We start from the raw sequence: 16,062 nt of genomic DNA, 5'->3' as shown, positions 1-16,062 counted from the left end.
GGTTTGACAGGTTGTAGTAAATATGTCTTATAACCTGTTCAGACCTTGTAGAGCTTTGGGGTAATAATGAGAAGTAATGCATGTTTAACATAATTCTATTTGAGACTTTGTAATTACGTATCATCTAAGAATTTCATAAAAGAAACACAAGCATTCAGATTTCTGAGCACAACATGCAATCGTAAATTACATAGTCAAACCACACACCCCACCATATGTCATTCACTGGAAAGGCATATGTCATAACTAAAGTTCCACCCCTAGCATACGTCACACAGGAAGTCCTGCCCACCTATCAAAACACTTGACAGGAACGCCCACCAGGGTCATAAATCAGTGAAGTGACAGAAGCCATCCTATATAAACTACTAACATAATAGCAAAAGGTAAAGGAACAACATTTTGCACCGATTCACATTCATACTGAACGTAATCCCAGTTTACAAAATAGTTCCATATGAACATAATAAGAGGCATGGTTGACTACACATTACAAATAGCTGAAAACATTTAAATTACACACTGTACAGTTTCAATTTGTTGATGTTTCAATATAGTTATTTATGTAACAACACGTTTGTAGCAATTTGTTAAATGCAGAGTTAATGTATTTTATTGAAAAGCATGTTTTATGTTCTTTGATTTAGTACCACATTTTAAAGTATTTTGTAATGTTAATAAACCATAAAACATTTACCTACATACAATAAAGTTACGTATATAATACAAACACATTTAACTGATCATAATGAAATCAGTAAGATGTAATCTAATTCATCTTTTCAAGATTGTTTGAAAATATAAATACATTGAATTTGTTTTTCAGTTAAAACATTTAGTCTTTAAATAAATGCAATGTAAAGAAACACTTTAAGGGGTCGTTGTTAAGATAATGACACAGTAGAATGGACCCCATAACGTTGACTGTTATCAAATGTAATCCAAAATAAAAGGAGTACCCCATTTTAAAAGTAAAACCAGTCTGAACTATATAATTTCACTTCTACATACAATAATGACTAAAAACAAGAGGGTTTAAATAAATAATCTTTACAGTGTAGTGCTCCAGATGTGCTATGTGCACTGTGCAAAATGTTGTATTTACAATCCATAAGGTATAAATTGTTGATCTTTTTGGTACACTTTGGGTTGATAAGGGGTGTGAGGCAAATTCAACATTTTGCCTGGCTACCCAAACTACTCGCTCTGCCCAAACAATAACACTCAACATTGTTCTTTTTTATTGGAAAGGAGTCTGGATCTGAATACCCCCAAGACATTTTCTAGCTACCAAAAACGGTGTAACTTTTCTGATTGGTTCAAGAAACCCAGGGGATGGGCCAGAGTAAAAAAATACAGGGGTAAAGAAATATTTTTAAAATGTGTGGTTGGCTTTGATACTCTGTTTTCTTAGAGTTCATGCAATCATGGATTCCTTTGCATAGCAGCTTTAATTTTGATGTCACCTAAAGGACTGCAATGGAATGAGATACAGACTGAAATATCTATCAGAAGAAAGTGCAATATATGTCAGACAATTAAACACCTCTCCCTTCAATCTATGACTGCATCTGAAATGGCACAATATTCACTATATAGTGCACAACATTTTGTTTCAAACACAGTATTATCATTTATCACCCATGGAATTACAGAGAATTTCTTTATTTTTACAAGGCCTCTGGTAAAAATGTTGTGCACTATATAGGGTGATATTTTAAACAGACATTATGTTAAAAATTATACTGTGTATGAAGACATGTCTTCCTGCTGAAGACACAGGTGGGTCGCTCAGAAAGCCTTCAAAATGAGAGTATTTATAACCTCTCTCTGCTACAGAGAACAGATCCATTAAGTTTAAACAAATGGCCTGATGAGGTGATACCCATGATGGGACTAAATAACTCTTCCCTTTCAACCACTAAAAGGTATTCCATTGACTTCTTTAACATTAAGTAAACCAAGCCACATTAGCTGGATCTAAGGACAATGTCCCAGAGTGTCTGGACAGACATCCTGTCCGTATACCACATTTGACATACTTTATATTTCATAAATTGAGCAACCAGTGATATTACATTCTCATGGAGTAAATTAATTGTATGCACGTTCATATGTGTTTTGTTTGATTTCACATACGTCTTAAGTTAAAACTTTATAGCCAGGTGTATGTCTTTCTAAATAACGTCCAATCAAGTGAATTGTACACAGATAGACACCAATCTCCAGGTTCTAGAGAAGTCAAGTATGATCAAAGGGCAGAGGATGCATTTGAACTCAAGGGGTCTATATTTGAATGCATGTGAGATACTTCCTTTTTGTCTCAATAAATTGGCACAGGATTTTGCATTTAGATTGATGGCAATAAATACATTTAATCAATTACAAATTGATTACAAGTCTATAACACCACTAAAGTACGTATTTAATGGTGACCAGAGACATTATGACAAAAACATTTAGTGTTTAAATGTGTTATTTCCAATCATGTTTTAAATTGATCTCCCAGTGGCTACAACTGCAAAATTATTCTGGGGGTTTTATGACGTTTCAGGCTGTTGCTAGTTTCTGTTCCTTGGCGCAGTGGCCACTGTTTGCCCTGATTCACAAATTAGGCTGTATACTATTTACAACAAACTATATCTTTCATAGTACAAGGATATCTTTGGCCTTGTTTCTTATAGCTTTTTTTGTCATAGCATTATTTTTAGGTGAGTTGCTGGTATTTTACCAGCTACAGGCTTTCACCCACCTTACATCATTGACTTCTATAAAGTACACTTTTATGTTCAGGGGTTCAGTGGGTATCTTAACGCATCAGACTCTATGTGTCAAATACTGATGTCATGCAATAAAATGCAAATTAATTACTTTTACTTTTCTGGATTTTTGTTTTAGATTACGTCTCTCACAGTTGAAGTGTACCTATGATAAAAATGAAAGACCTCCACATGCTTTGTAAGTAGGAAAACCTGCAAAATCGGCAGTGTATCAAATACTTGTTCCCCCCGCTGTATTTGTTATCTGGGGACTGCAGGGTCAAGGTGGAGGCAATGCTTGAGAGGGTGGAGTAGCCGAGGTGGAGAAAGAAAAGCGAAAGGAGGAGGAACAAATATTTAGTTCTCTCAAACAGTTGAGTTGTATGTGAATGTTTCGGTGCAGACTGAATCACAGTTCCGTGTGAAGGTGTGTGCGTCGTCAGAGACTGAGCTGTGTGTGAGCCCGTGTTTGTCCGCGGAGCTCGGCACATAGTCGTGAGCATGGGAATGTGCGAGCGAGTGTGAGTCACTGACACACGGCACCTCTTTGTGGGAGGACTTCTCCAGAACGGAGATCTGTGTAACGGTGGAGCTCTCGGTGAAGAGGGTACGTCTCCTCTTGCTGTAGCTTATGTAGCCCTCAGCCTGCCACTTCCACAAACGTTTCTTCAGCTCTGCCTGCACCTTGAGACAAACACAACAGGGACACACCCGCACATGCTCTCAGACCAGATTCAGAGAGGGAGGGAGAGTGGGTAATACACACGAAAAGGTTGAGGCATTAAAAAGCAAATGGGGAGGTCCATAGGGGAGTGTGGGTATGTTTTTTGTTTAGCATAACTTGTGCCAAATGTTGTTGTGTCTGCCCAGGGCAGAGTAGATGTTGATGCTGGTAGGTCAAATGTAATGAATGGTATAGGAGTGTGGTATATTGTGTATTTTCAAAGTGTGCCTACAAAATCTCACTTTTCAGTATCAATTAGCCGTCATGACTCAGTTGTCTTAGATGGTGTTGTTGTTTCGATATGTCAATTCTTATGCAAGTGGTCTGTATCTCAGTCAAATCAAATGCACTCCCAACTAGTCCTTTAGTCTAATTAGCCCACTCTCCCACACACAGACAGTATAGTATAGTTTTTATTTACATCTTAGTCTTAATCAAAATTGCTGTTGTACTCAAACATTTAATTGTAAATAATATGGTAACCACTGCTTACTTCTCCATTCAGGAAACAGTACAGCAGAGCCACAACAAAGCCCTAAAGAACAAAAACACATAGAAAAACATCAGAGCATTTTGACCGGATGCTTGATGACAAAATAATATATTACATAAAACACTTACTGGGGCTGAAGACCAATGACCCAAGCCCATTGTCCACTTCCTATAGGATGTGTAAATTATTTTAATATATGAGGATCTGCCTAAATAAGGGGATGCCTTTATTTAATTACATTTTTACCGCATACACAGGAAGCCCACAGTTAGGGCAGTATTCAGGCCAAATAGAGAAAAGGGTGTTTTTTGTGTTGTGAACAACAGAGACAAATACATATAATTCATAAAATGTTTTGCCTCTAAAAAGGTTGTTAATCTGGTGTGGCAGTTAAACTGATGGGTACGCTATCAATGGCTCCCAGTCCCAAATTGAACGGAAACCGTTATTTAAAGCATCTAGGGATTATATTTCTGTGGTTAGTTATGGCTGTCAGTTTGTTATTCCCAAATGGAAAAATACAGAAGCTACAGTTTGTGAAGTGAATGCCTACTGTTGAAAAGAGAATAGTAAATGTTTTACTTTTACAACATGAAAATGGATTTCCTTTCGTGTTTTTGCCACAGATCAACACGAAATGATCTACAATGTCAAAGTGAGAAAGAAAGACTATATACTTGAATTACAAAAATTAATTACAAAGAAAAAATAAAAAATAATTGCACAAGTATTTATCACAAGTTTACCTCTTTGGCAGCAATTCCGGCCAGGAGTCTATTTGGAAAAATCTTCACCAGCTTTGCACAGCGGGACACTGCAATGTTTGGCCATAATACTTTGCCCAATTCCCCAACCTGTTGGATGGGGACCTCTGGTGAACAGCATTTTCGAATTATTTCCACATATACTCAATTGGATTGAGGTCCAGGCTTTGATGGGTTACTCCAGGACATTGACCTCTAGTTTTTTGTATGCTTGGGGTCATTGTCCTGCTGGAAGATGAATGTTCTCTCCGAAGTCCCAGGTCTCTTGCACACTTCAATAGGTTTTCTTACAGGATTTCTCTGTCCTTTGCTGTCCTCTGTCTTCACAAGCTTTCCAAGCCCTGATGCAGAGATGTATCCCCATAACATGACTAACTTATATCCTGTCCTTAGTCATTGGTGCTTTTGAGGAACCTTATTACGGATTCGCTTTGAATGTTTCTTCATTTTCATGATGTAGTTTTGGTTAGAAATTGTACTAACCAACTTTGGTACTTCCAGAGAGCGGTGCATTCAACTTGAAATCATGAAGCACCTTAATTGCACATAGGTGGACTCCATTTAACTAATTATGAAACGTTTATAGCCATTTGTTTGCACCACAGCTCCTTCGGGTGTCATAGCAAAGTGGTGAATATTTATCCAATTAATTATTTTATTTTTTTGTAATTAATTTAAAACAGCTTTATTTTTCACCTCGACTTTATGGACTTCTTGTTGTGTTGATTCGTGCCAAAACCTTTATTTTGTATCACATTAAAATGTAGAATGGTCCAAGGGGGTAAATACTTTTGAGAGCCAGTGTATAATCTGTCTCTAGAATGAAGCAACATTTTTCAACAGCTCACCACGAGCAAATAGCAATGTTTTTTAAAGAAGTATATATTGAGACCACCCACAGGAGGGACCATAAGGGGCCGGTGCGAAGAGGATCGGGCGGCAGTCGAAGGCAGGGGCCTAGACAACCCGATCTCTGGACACGGAAACTAGCTCTAGGGACGTGGAATGTCACCTCGCTGGCGGGGAAGGAGCCTGAGTTAGTGCGTGAGGTTGAGAGGTTCCGATTAGAGGTAGTCGGGATCACCTCTACGCACGGCTTGGGCTCTGGAACCACACTCCTTGAGAGAGGATGGACTCTTCACCACTCTGGAGTTGCCCATGGTGAGAGGCGGCGGGCTGGTGTGGGTTTGCTTATAGCTCCCCAGCTCTGCCGCCATGTGTTGGAGTTTACCCTGGTGAACGAGAGGGTCGTTTCCCTGCGCCTACGGGTCGGGGATAGGTCTCTCACTGTTGTTTGTGCCTACGGGCCGAACGGCAGTGCAGAGTACCCGACCTTCTTGGAGTCTCTGGGAGGGGTGCTGGAAAGTGCTCCGACTGGGGACTCTATTGTTCTACTGGGGGACTTCAACGCCCACGTGGGCAACGACAGTGACACCTGGAGGGGCGTGATTGGGAGGAACGGCCCCCCTGATCTGAACCCGAGTGGTGTTCAGTTATTGGACTTCTGTGCTAGTCACAGTTTGTCCATAACGAACACCATGTTCAAGCATAAGGGTGTCCATCAGTGCACGTGGCACCAGGACACCCTAGGCCGCAGGTCGATGATCGACTTTGTTGTCGTCTCATCTGACCTGCGGTCGTATGTCTTGGACACTCGGGTGAAGAGAGGGGCGGAGCTGTCAACTGATCACCACCTGGTGGTGAGTTGGATCCGATGGCGGGGGAAGAAGCTGGACAGACTCGGCAGGCCCAAGCGTACTGTAAGGGTCTGCTGGGAACGTCTGGCCGAGTCTCCTGTCAGAGAGATCTTCAACTCCCACCTCCGGCAGAGCTTCGACTGGATCCCGAGGGAGGCTGGAGATATTGAGTCCGAGTGGACCATGTTCTCCACCGCCATTGTCGAAGCGGCTGCTCGGAGCTGTGGCCGTAAGGTCTCCGGTGCCTGTCGAGGCGGCAATCCCCGAACCCGGTGGTGGACACCGGAAGTAAGGGATGCCGTCAAGCTGAAGAAAGAATCCTATCAGGCCTGGTTGGCTTGTGGGACTCCTGACGCAGCTGACGGGTACCGACAGGCCAAGCGGGCTGCAGCCCGGGTGGTTGTGGAGGCAAAAACTCGGGCCTGGGAGGAGTTCGGTGAGGCCATGGAGAAGGACTATCGGCTGGCCTCGAAGAGATTCTGGCAAACCATCTGGCGCCTCAGGAGAGGGAAACAGTGCCCTCTGGACACAGCCAACGCTGTTTACAGTAGAGGTGGGCAGCTGTTGACCTCAACTGAGGATGTCGTCGGGCGGTGGAAGGAGTACTTCGAGGATCTCCTCAATCCCGCTGTCACTTCTTCCATTGAGGAAGCAGAGGATGAGGTATCAGAGGTGGACTCGTCCATCACCCGGGCTGAAGTCACTGAGGTGGTCAAGAAACTCCTCGGTGGCAAGGCACCGGGGGTGGATGAGATCCGCCCTGAGTACCTCAAGTCTCTGGATGTTGTGGGGCTGTCTTGGTTGACACGCCTGTGCAACATCGCGTGGCGGTCGGGGACAGTGCCTCTGGGATGGCAGACCGGGGTGGTGGTCCCTCTTTTTAAGAAAGGGGACCGGAGGGTGTGTTCCAACTATAGGGGGATCACACTTCTCAGCCTCCCCGGGAAAGTCTATGCCAGGGTTCTGGAGAGGAGAATACGGCCGATAGTAGAACCTCGGATTCAGGAGGAACAGTGTGGTTTTCGTCCGGGCCGTGGAACACTGGACCAGCTCTATACCCTCTACAGGGTGTTGGAGGGTTCATGGGAGTTTGCCCAACCAATCCACATGTGTTTTGTGGATTTGGAGAAGGCATTCGACTGTGTCCCTCGCGGCATCTTGTGGAGGGTGCTTGGGGAATATGGGGTCCTGGGTCCTTTGCTAAGGGCTGTCAGGTCCCTGTACAACCGAAGCAGGAGCTTGGTCCGCATTGCCTGCAGTAAGTCAGACTTGTTCCCAGTGCATGTTGGACTCCGGCAGGGCTGCCCTTTGTCACCGGTTCTGTTCGTAATTTTTATGGACAGAATTTCTAGGCGCAGCCAGGGGCCGGAGGGTGTCAGGTTTGGGGACCACACAATTTCGTCTCTGCTCTTTGCAGATGATGTTGTCGTGTTGGCCCCTTCTAACCAGGACCTTCAGCATGCGCTGGGACGGTTTGCAGCCGAGTGTGAAGCGGTGGGGATGAAAATCAGTACCTCCAAATCCGAGGCCATGGTCCTCAGTCGGAAAAGGGTGGCTTGCCCACTTCAGGTTGGTGGAGAGTGCCTGCCTCAAGTGGAGGAGTTTAAGTATCTAGGGGTCTTGTTCACGAGTGAGGGAAGGATGGAACGGGAGATTGACAGACGGATCGGTGCAGCTTCTGCAGTAATGCAGTCGATGTATCGGTCTGTCGTGGTGAAGAAAGAGCTGAGCCGCAAGGCGAAGCTCTCGATTTACCAGTCAATCTACGTTCCTACTCTCACCTATGGTCATGAGCTTTGGGATCCCGGATACAGGCGGCCGAAATGACCGGGCGATCCCTTAGAGATAGGGTGAGAAGCTCGGTCACCCGGGAGGAGCTCAGAGTAGAGCCGCTGCTCCTCCACATCGAGAGGGGTCAGCTGAGGTGGCTTGGGCATCTTTTTCGGATGCCTCCGGAACGCCTTCCTGGGAAGGTGTTCCGGTCCCGTCCCACCGGGAGGAGACCCCGGGGAAGACCTAGGACACGCTGGAGGGACTATGTCTCCCGGCTGGCCTGGGAACGCCTCGGTGTCCCCCCGGAAGAGCTGGAGGAAGTGTCTGGGGAGAGGGAAGTCTGGGCATCCCTGCTTAGACTGCTGCCCCCGCGACCTGGCCCCGGATAAGCGGAAGAAGATGGTATGGTGGTATGGTATATTGAGATGTATACATATTTCCTCTAAACTGAGTCCAATCAGTATATCTCTTTATTGGCATGGGCTATTGTTTGTAATCAATACCAGGTCATTTTGACCTTGTCTTGAATACAAACAATAGGTAATTTTGGTGGTAATTAAAAAAGCAAAACCCCACCAACTACCGCTTCTTAATCTGGTCCTGTTTGCAGGCCACGTGCCTTCTAATGCACACACACACCTGGAAAGATCCCAGACCCAGCTCTATGAAGATGCGTGCCTCCTCTCCTGTGTTCTCAGGTAGGAATGCAAACACCATGTAGTGCATTCCAAACAGAGGGATCAGAAACAGGGTGGACTTAGCCAACCTCCTGCGCACACACACACACAAACACACACACACACACACACACACACAGACAAAGACATACACACACACACACGGATATTAATAATCACAATAATATCTTTATCTGTTTCCGCATGTGTAACAGTAAAAAGCATTTTAGCACACTAAATCCTAGGCATTTGTTCAAGAAACCAATACAACGACTCTGCTCTGAGGCAATTGTCATGCGAGCGTGGTCAATGAATCACTGTCATTTGAACATGTGTGTGTTCATGCTTCTCTGGGACTTACATGAAGTGACCAGTGTCATGGCCGCCAACTCCTGGAAACTTGAGCTTCTGTACCAGAATGCGGATTACATTAATGAAGATGATGAAGTTGACCTGTTGCAATACAGAGGACTTAGGGCTGCATACTGTACATTACACTGTGTTCCACCTCAGGCTGGAGTTAGGTTCCACTTTAAAACAGGGGTGAGGTTTGAACCGTGTTGTCGACATGGAAGTTGTCTCGGGTGAGGTTAGCTATGGGTCAGATTACTCACCAGCAATGATGCGGTTATAGGTCCTTTAATGATCCACCAGATAAAGGTCACATCAGTGTCGTCCCAGCAACTACATGAGGACAGAACAACATAACACACAGCACAGGGTTATTTCCCACCTCCAACATTATCAAATTAACGTGTGTACAAATGAATAAGTGAGAAGACAATGCACTGTACATTCAGATTAGGCTCTTAGAAAACGTTGGCGTAATTACCCTCTGTTATCATAGAAGTTGCGTGTCAGAACCCACACTAACAATATTGTTGTTGGGAGACCTTAACAGACAGGACAAAACATCATCAGCCGGGTGTTGAAGCCAAACCATGAATCATTGGGCGGAGGGAGAAAAAGGAAAAGCCTATTGACTACATCAGTTGTCGTGAAGTTTAAATAATATTTCAGAATCAGAATCAGAAAGAGTTTCATGTAGTTTCACAACAAACTAGGAAGTTGTACTGGTCCATTGGTGCAGCAATTTTGTACAAAAGAAATGAAAACAAATAAGAATGGTGGACTGGGTATAAAAACAGTAAGGTGATATGTAGACATAATATGTAACCACAGTGTTCTATTCAGCCTAGAAGGTAGCGTGAAGCGCTTTGGCCTGACCCCTGACCCGGACAACATATAAAGTCCGGGTCAGGGGTCATATAAATTATACCACTCCATTACACAGTGAGCGAGACATTAGACTTCGGTCAACGAATTAAGTATCCGTCAGAAAAGGGTCCCACGTTATAGCTAGGTGATGTCCGTTTACACTTAAAAACATTTGGCTTCCAGTCCTCATCTAACTAAAACTATTGCAGTATAAACACGCTCAAAAAGACATACTGCATTAGTGTGATTCTCAATTCTCTCTTATCTATGTTTGAGGGAGGACAAGATTAAAAAAAGCAATGAGGGAGATAGAAAAAGAGACAGACAATGAATTGAAGAGAGATAAGGAGGGGTAGAGGAGCATTCAAGGTGACTTACCCCAGCCAATGAGTGTGTACCACCAGAAGTACTTCTTGTGTGAGACGAACGTGAGGGCAAGAAGGGTCTGGAGGTACATGCCTTCCACTAGCAGCCAGAAGTAGTTAGCTAGGATACTGAACTGGAAGAAGGCCACTGCGGACTTACAAGACGCCTACAGGGGACAGTATGCAACAGACACACCATTCCTACAACAGCATCAACGCTGCATTGATTGCATGAGAATTTGCAATTTGGATGTCAGTGTGGATTATGTGCTTTATGTCCTGACACAAGTGGCCAGTGAGGGTCATGTTTTAGATACATCTCTCCCTGGCGGACGGATGACAATTGTAACTATGAAGTGACTTTATCGGCGACCTCTCATCCAGGACCAAGACCGGTGGTCTCAGACCTCATCCAGAAAGGCTGACTGTTTCTAAGCTCCAACAGTTATCAGCCAGCCACCCCACTCCTCACTTCATTAACCCTGCATCACCCTTTCGACACACACACACACACACACACACACACACACACACACACACTGCCACCCCTCCAGTGTCTCTCTGAGTCACACTCACCCTTTCTCACCATTTCCTAGTTCTGTAGTTTTGTCTTTAATCCCCCTATCTCTGTGTGCTGAGGAATTAGTATCTAAATATAGACCCTGCTGTCCTGCTGGGGTGTGACCTCTCTGCTTTTCCTTATGCACAGCCCTTTTCTCTCTCCCTCTATCGCTTTCTCTCTCCCACGCCTTCTTCCCCTCTCTCCTCTCCCTACCGCACGCCCGTTCTCTTTCGGTCTCTCCTCCCTCTCTCCTCTCCCTACCGCACGCCCGTTCTCTTTCTGTCTCTCCTCCCTCTCTCCTCTCCCTACCGCACGCCCGTTCTCTTTCTGTCTCTCCTCCCTCTCTCCTCTCCCTACCGCACGCCCTGTTCTCTTTTGGTCTCTCCTCCCTCTCCCTTCATCCCGCTTTCATCATTCTCTTTCTCTCGTCACTTTTTAATGAGTCATTACAGGTCTTGTGATCTAGGTGCCTCGGATCACACAAAAGGGACAAAATCAACTGGACGGCCAGCTCTTTATAGAAGCGGACCGACCGGTGTATCAACATAAAAGGATACTGAGGAGAAAGTATTGACCGGCTCTTTGTCACTCTTGTTTCACTGAGTCAAAATGTGTTCTGCCGAGATAGTGTTCACAAGCTCAACCACTGACGATGAACGCGTACAACAAGATGAGATACTGAAGGCAATGACATTTGAAAGAAGAATCCACTAGAATAATCACATACAGTTTAATTAAGGTTTCACATACAGTTTTTTTTTATCGTGGATTTATTTTATTTCATATTGTATATTGTGCATTTTAATGTGTTCTGTTTTTTAAACGGCTGCTACCTTGGCCAGGTGTCTCTTGTAAAAAAGATTTTTGATCTCAATGGGACTTCCTGGTAAAATAAAAGTAAAATAAATAAATCAAATACCATTACCTAGATGTTGATATGGTATAGAAAATCTAAATACGTGGTGGTGGTCAAAGGTGGAGGTTATAGTTGGAGGCAGCATTGGGACTGTAGGTCCACTGTAGGGGGGGTGGGGCTGTTGATGACAGCACGATACTCACGGAGGACATAAGGCAGTGATCATCGTTCTCGTCAGCAAAAAGAACCCCGTCCTTGATGAATACGGCACTGGCTCTCAGGATGAACGAGGAGAACAGGTTGATGTGGATGTAGTTCCTAGTGCAGTGGAACTTCCTGTATGGAAGAAGTAACATACTAATAAACTTACCTTATTTTCATTATATTAGGTGTATTTCCTGGGGCTTACCTACACAACAAAATACATGCACACAACTGTAAGTTGCTTTGGATGTGGCATATGTGTCACGGTACGGTGAAGTCCAGCGCCATTGTGCCGTGCACTCCCGGTTTCCGTCACTACATGAACACTACTTGTCTCCCAATAATCACACACACCAGGTTCCAATCTTCCCATCAGTATGTGTTTTAAATGTTTCTCCTCTGTTTCTCCATGATAAATACATGGAATATATTATTATTATTGTTATAATGTATATTATGAATATATCCCAGTCTCACTGTGTAATATATTCATCATCACAGGTTCTAATGTCTCTCTGTTCAGGTGTATGTCCTAGTGTTACCTGAACATTGTGAAGACCATGATTGCAGAAATAAGCGAGATCAGAGAGGTGGCATATCCAGTGGTGTAGACCTGACTGATGGTCAAAAAGTATGTCTGGAAAACAAAAGGTCACAGGTCACGATCAAAAACAGAGTACTACCTCACCATTAAAACAGAGAGGTGTTCAAATACTGTCTGTAGGCTTTGACATTACTGTCCCGCTGTGGGCTAACTAAGGCCTGAATCCAGCCTGTGAGGCAATTCCTTCCGGCCCATGGTAGGTAATAAAATCATTTTGAGAGGAAGTAAAATATTACTCACCAGCCCTTTCTTAGAAATCTTTAGACATTATAATGGACATAATGTATACATTGCACTGTTTTCATTATTGCTCTTTTCTGAACCACAAATCATTTATAATTAACAAATTACAAAAACAAATGTGTGGCCCTCCATTTAATTTCAAAGTCCTGGTATGGCCCAAAGGTTTGCCCTCCCCTGTTGTATTCATCATATCACTAGAATCTGATTATTCTAAAGAGGGCATTGAACTATATGTGTAGCAAATGTGAATATAAATATACATCAACTTTGTTTGGGGAGTGATAATTCTTTGTTTTCAAAACTATTTCAAACTCTCCTGTACGTGGAGATACAGTGAGGAGAACAAGTATTTGATACACTGACGATTATGCAGGTTTTCCCACTTACAAAGCATGTAGAAGTCTGTCATTTTTATCATAGGTACTCTTCAACTCTAAGTGATGGAATCTAAAACACAAATCCAGAAAATCATATTGTATGATTTTTAAGTCATTCATTTGCATTTTATTGCATGACATAAGTATTTCATTCATCAGAAAAGCAGAACTTAATATTTGGTACAGAAACCTTTGTTTGCAATTACAGAGATCATAAGTTTCCTGTAGTTCTTGACCAGGTTTGCACACACTGCAGCAGGGATTTTGGCCCACTCCTTCATACAGACCTTCTCCAGATCCTTCAGGTTTTGGGGCTGTCGCTGGGCAATACAGACTTTTAGCTCCCTCCAAAGATTTTCTATTGGGTTCAGGTCTGGAGACTAGCTAGGCCACTCCATGCTTCATGGTTGGGAGTGTGTTCTTGGGGTTGTACTCAAAAAGCTCTATTTTCGTCTCATCAGACCACCTGACCTTCTCCCATTCCTCCTCTGGATCATCCAGATGGTCATTGGCAAACTTCAGACGGGCCTGGACATGCGCTGGCTTGAGCAGGGGGACCTTGCGTGCACTGCAGGATTTTAATCCATGACAGCGTAGTGTGTTACTAATGGTTTTCTTTGAGACTGTGGTCCCAGCTCTCTTCAGGTCATTGACCAGGTCCTGCCGTGTAATTCTAGGCTGATCCCTCACCTTCCTCATAATCATTGATGCCCCACAAGTAGATATTGCATGGAGCCCCAGACCGAGGGAGATTGACCGTCATCTTGGACTTCTTCCATTTTCTAATAATTGCGCCAACAGTTGTTGCCTTCTCACCAAGCTGCTTGCCTATTGTCCTGTAGCCCATCCCAGCCTTGTGCAGGTCTACAATTTTATCCCTGATGTCCTTACACAGCTCTCTGGTCTCGGCCATTGTGGAGAGGTTGGAGTCTGTTTGATTGTGTCTGTGGACAGGTGTCTTTTACACAGGTAACGAGTTCAAACAGGTGCAGTTAATACAGGTAATGAGTGGAGAACAGTAGGGCTTCTTAAAGAAAAACTAACAGGTCTGTGAGAGCCGGAATTCTTACTGGTTGCTAGGTGATCAAATACTTATGTCATGCAATAAAATGCAAATAAATTATTAAATAATCATACAATGTGATTTTCTGGATTTTTGTTTTAGATTCCGTCTCTCACAGTTGAAGTGTACTTATGATAAAAATGACAGACCTCTACATGCTTTATAAGTAGGAAAACCTGCAAAATCGGCAGTGTATCAAATACTTGTTCTCCCCAATGCATGTGAGTCTGTGCTTGCGTGTGTTTTGGGAGAAGTTGGGAAGGAAACAGAGGGATTTGATAAGGGGATCATAACAGAGACAGCAGTGGCTTCTGGGGAGTTCATCCTTTTATCTCAGTCCATTTTATCTGTCAATTTTTTTCTTCCAGATTTGTCTAAATGTCAGCCTTGTTTTAGTATGGTTTGTTTGAATGGCCTATCTAAACACCCGGGGCATGGTTAAATTCATACTCAAATATCTGATGTTTGGCTAGACAGTAATGTAACTGTATCGCTGACTTTTCTATGAGTAATATAACAGAATCCGAGAATGAGGCACAACAACAGGGTAATGAGAGACAGAGAAAGAAAGTACAGGCCAGGTAATTCTAAAGTACAGGCCAGGTGAATAACTAAAAGTCTCTACCTTATTTTCATTATATTAGGTGTATTTCCTGGGGCTTACCTACACAACAAAATACATGCACACATAACTGTAAGTTGCTTTGGATGTGGCATATGTGTCACATTCCATCTCACATCAGAACATAATTCCAATAAGTGACTAAATGACTGAACTAGAGATTCAGATATATGTACAGGTTGGGAGTAAAGTGATGTTTTTAACCTTTGATCCCGTCTCTGAGTCCCCAGCAAACTCACAGGCCTTTTCATATATTGGGTCCAACTCTGTCCAACCATCCTTTGTACAGTTCCTGAAGATGTAACCTGAGAAACAGAATAACCAATTAGAGCCCAACCCTGTGGAAATGGAGTACTGTCTCACAGGGATGGTAGCCATCTCTGTTATCCCAGGACTAAAATGACTCAGGATTGTTGGCAGTTCCTTCTGCAATCTCATAGAATAACCGACAGAAATAAAATGTTCAATGGGTTAAGAGCAAATCACGGAGTGGTTTGAGAATGGGATGATTTAATGGAACTCACAGACTGTGTGGGATAGGAGGATGCTATCATTGGCAGTCCAAAACAAATACTTAAATTTATAAATTTTAAAATTTGGTTGTTTTTCCCCACTTACATTTGATATGTTTTTCTCTGGTTGAGAAGTTTTTACTGCTAAGCTGTTGCTACCCATTGCACAGTATTTTAACTGATAGAACAAATGTTCAGTTTTCTTCAAAATTATCCCTATATTCACTCACCTAAAGGATTATTAGGAACACCTGTTCAATTTCTCATTAATGCAATTATCTAATCAACCAATCACATGGCAGTTGCTTCAATGCATTTAGGGGTGTGATCCTGGTCAAGACAATCTCCTGAACTCCAAACTGAATGTCAGAATGGGAAAGAAAGGTGATTTAAGCAATTTTGAGCGTGGCATGGTTGTTGGTGCCAGACGGGCCGGTCTGAGTATATCACAATCTGCTCAGTTACTGGGATTTCCACACACAACCATTTCTAGGGTTTACAAAGAATGGTGTGAAAAGGGAAAAACATCCAGTATGCGGCAGTCCTGTG

General features: G+C 43.3%; 1 protein-coding gene across 1 annotated transcript in view; it reads right to left on the bottom strand.

Moving 5' to 3' along the window:
- Positions 1-2,948: 2,948 nt before the first annotated feature.
- Positions 2,949-16,062, bottom strand: part of ghrhrb (growth hormone releasing hormone receptor b) — a 61,575-nt gene continuing 48,461 nt past the window's right edge. Inside the window, exons 4-13 of the mRNA XM_029121464.2 lie at positions 15,206-15,306; positions 12,635-12,729; positions 12,092-12,224; positions 10,484-10,637; positions 9,720-9,780; positions 9,502-9,571; positions 9,249-9,340; positions 8,850-8,979; positions 3,977-4,018; positions 2,949-3,443 (exon numbers count right to left, since the gene is read on the bottom strand). Of these exons, the coding sequence (XP_028977297.2) occupies positions 3,126-3,443; positions 3,977-4,018; positions 8,850-8,979; positions 9,249-9,340; positions 9,502-9,571; positions 9,720-9,780; positions 10,484-10,637; positions 12,092-12,224; positions 12,635-12,729; positions 15,206-15,306 (1,196 nt within the window). The 3' untranslated portion in view covers positions 2,949-3,125. The remainder of the gene's footprint in view (positions 3,444-3,976; positions 4,019-8,849; positions 8,980-9,248; positions 9,341-9,501; positions 9,572-9,719; positions 9,781-10,483; positions 10,638-12,091; positions 12,225-12,634; positions 12,730-15,205; positions 15,307-16,062) is intronic.

This window comes from Esox lucius, chromosome 8 (assembly GCF_011004845.1).
Source record: "Esox lucius isolate fEsoLuc1 chromosome 8, fEsoLuc1.pri, whole genome shotgun sequence".
Classification (NCBI taxonomy): domain Eukaryota; kingdom Metazoa; phylum Chordata; class Actinopteri; order Esociformes; family Esocidae; genus Esox; species Esox lucius.
Note: the sequence above shows the minus strand (reverse complement) of the source record. Positions and strands in the feature narration are given on the sequence as shown.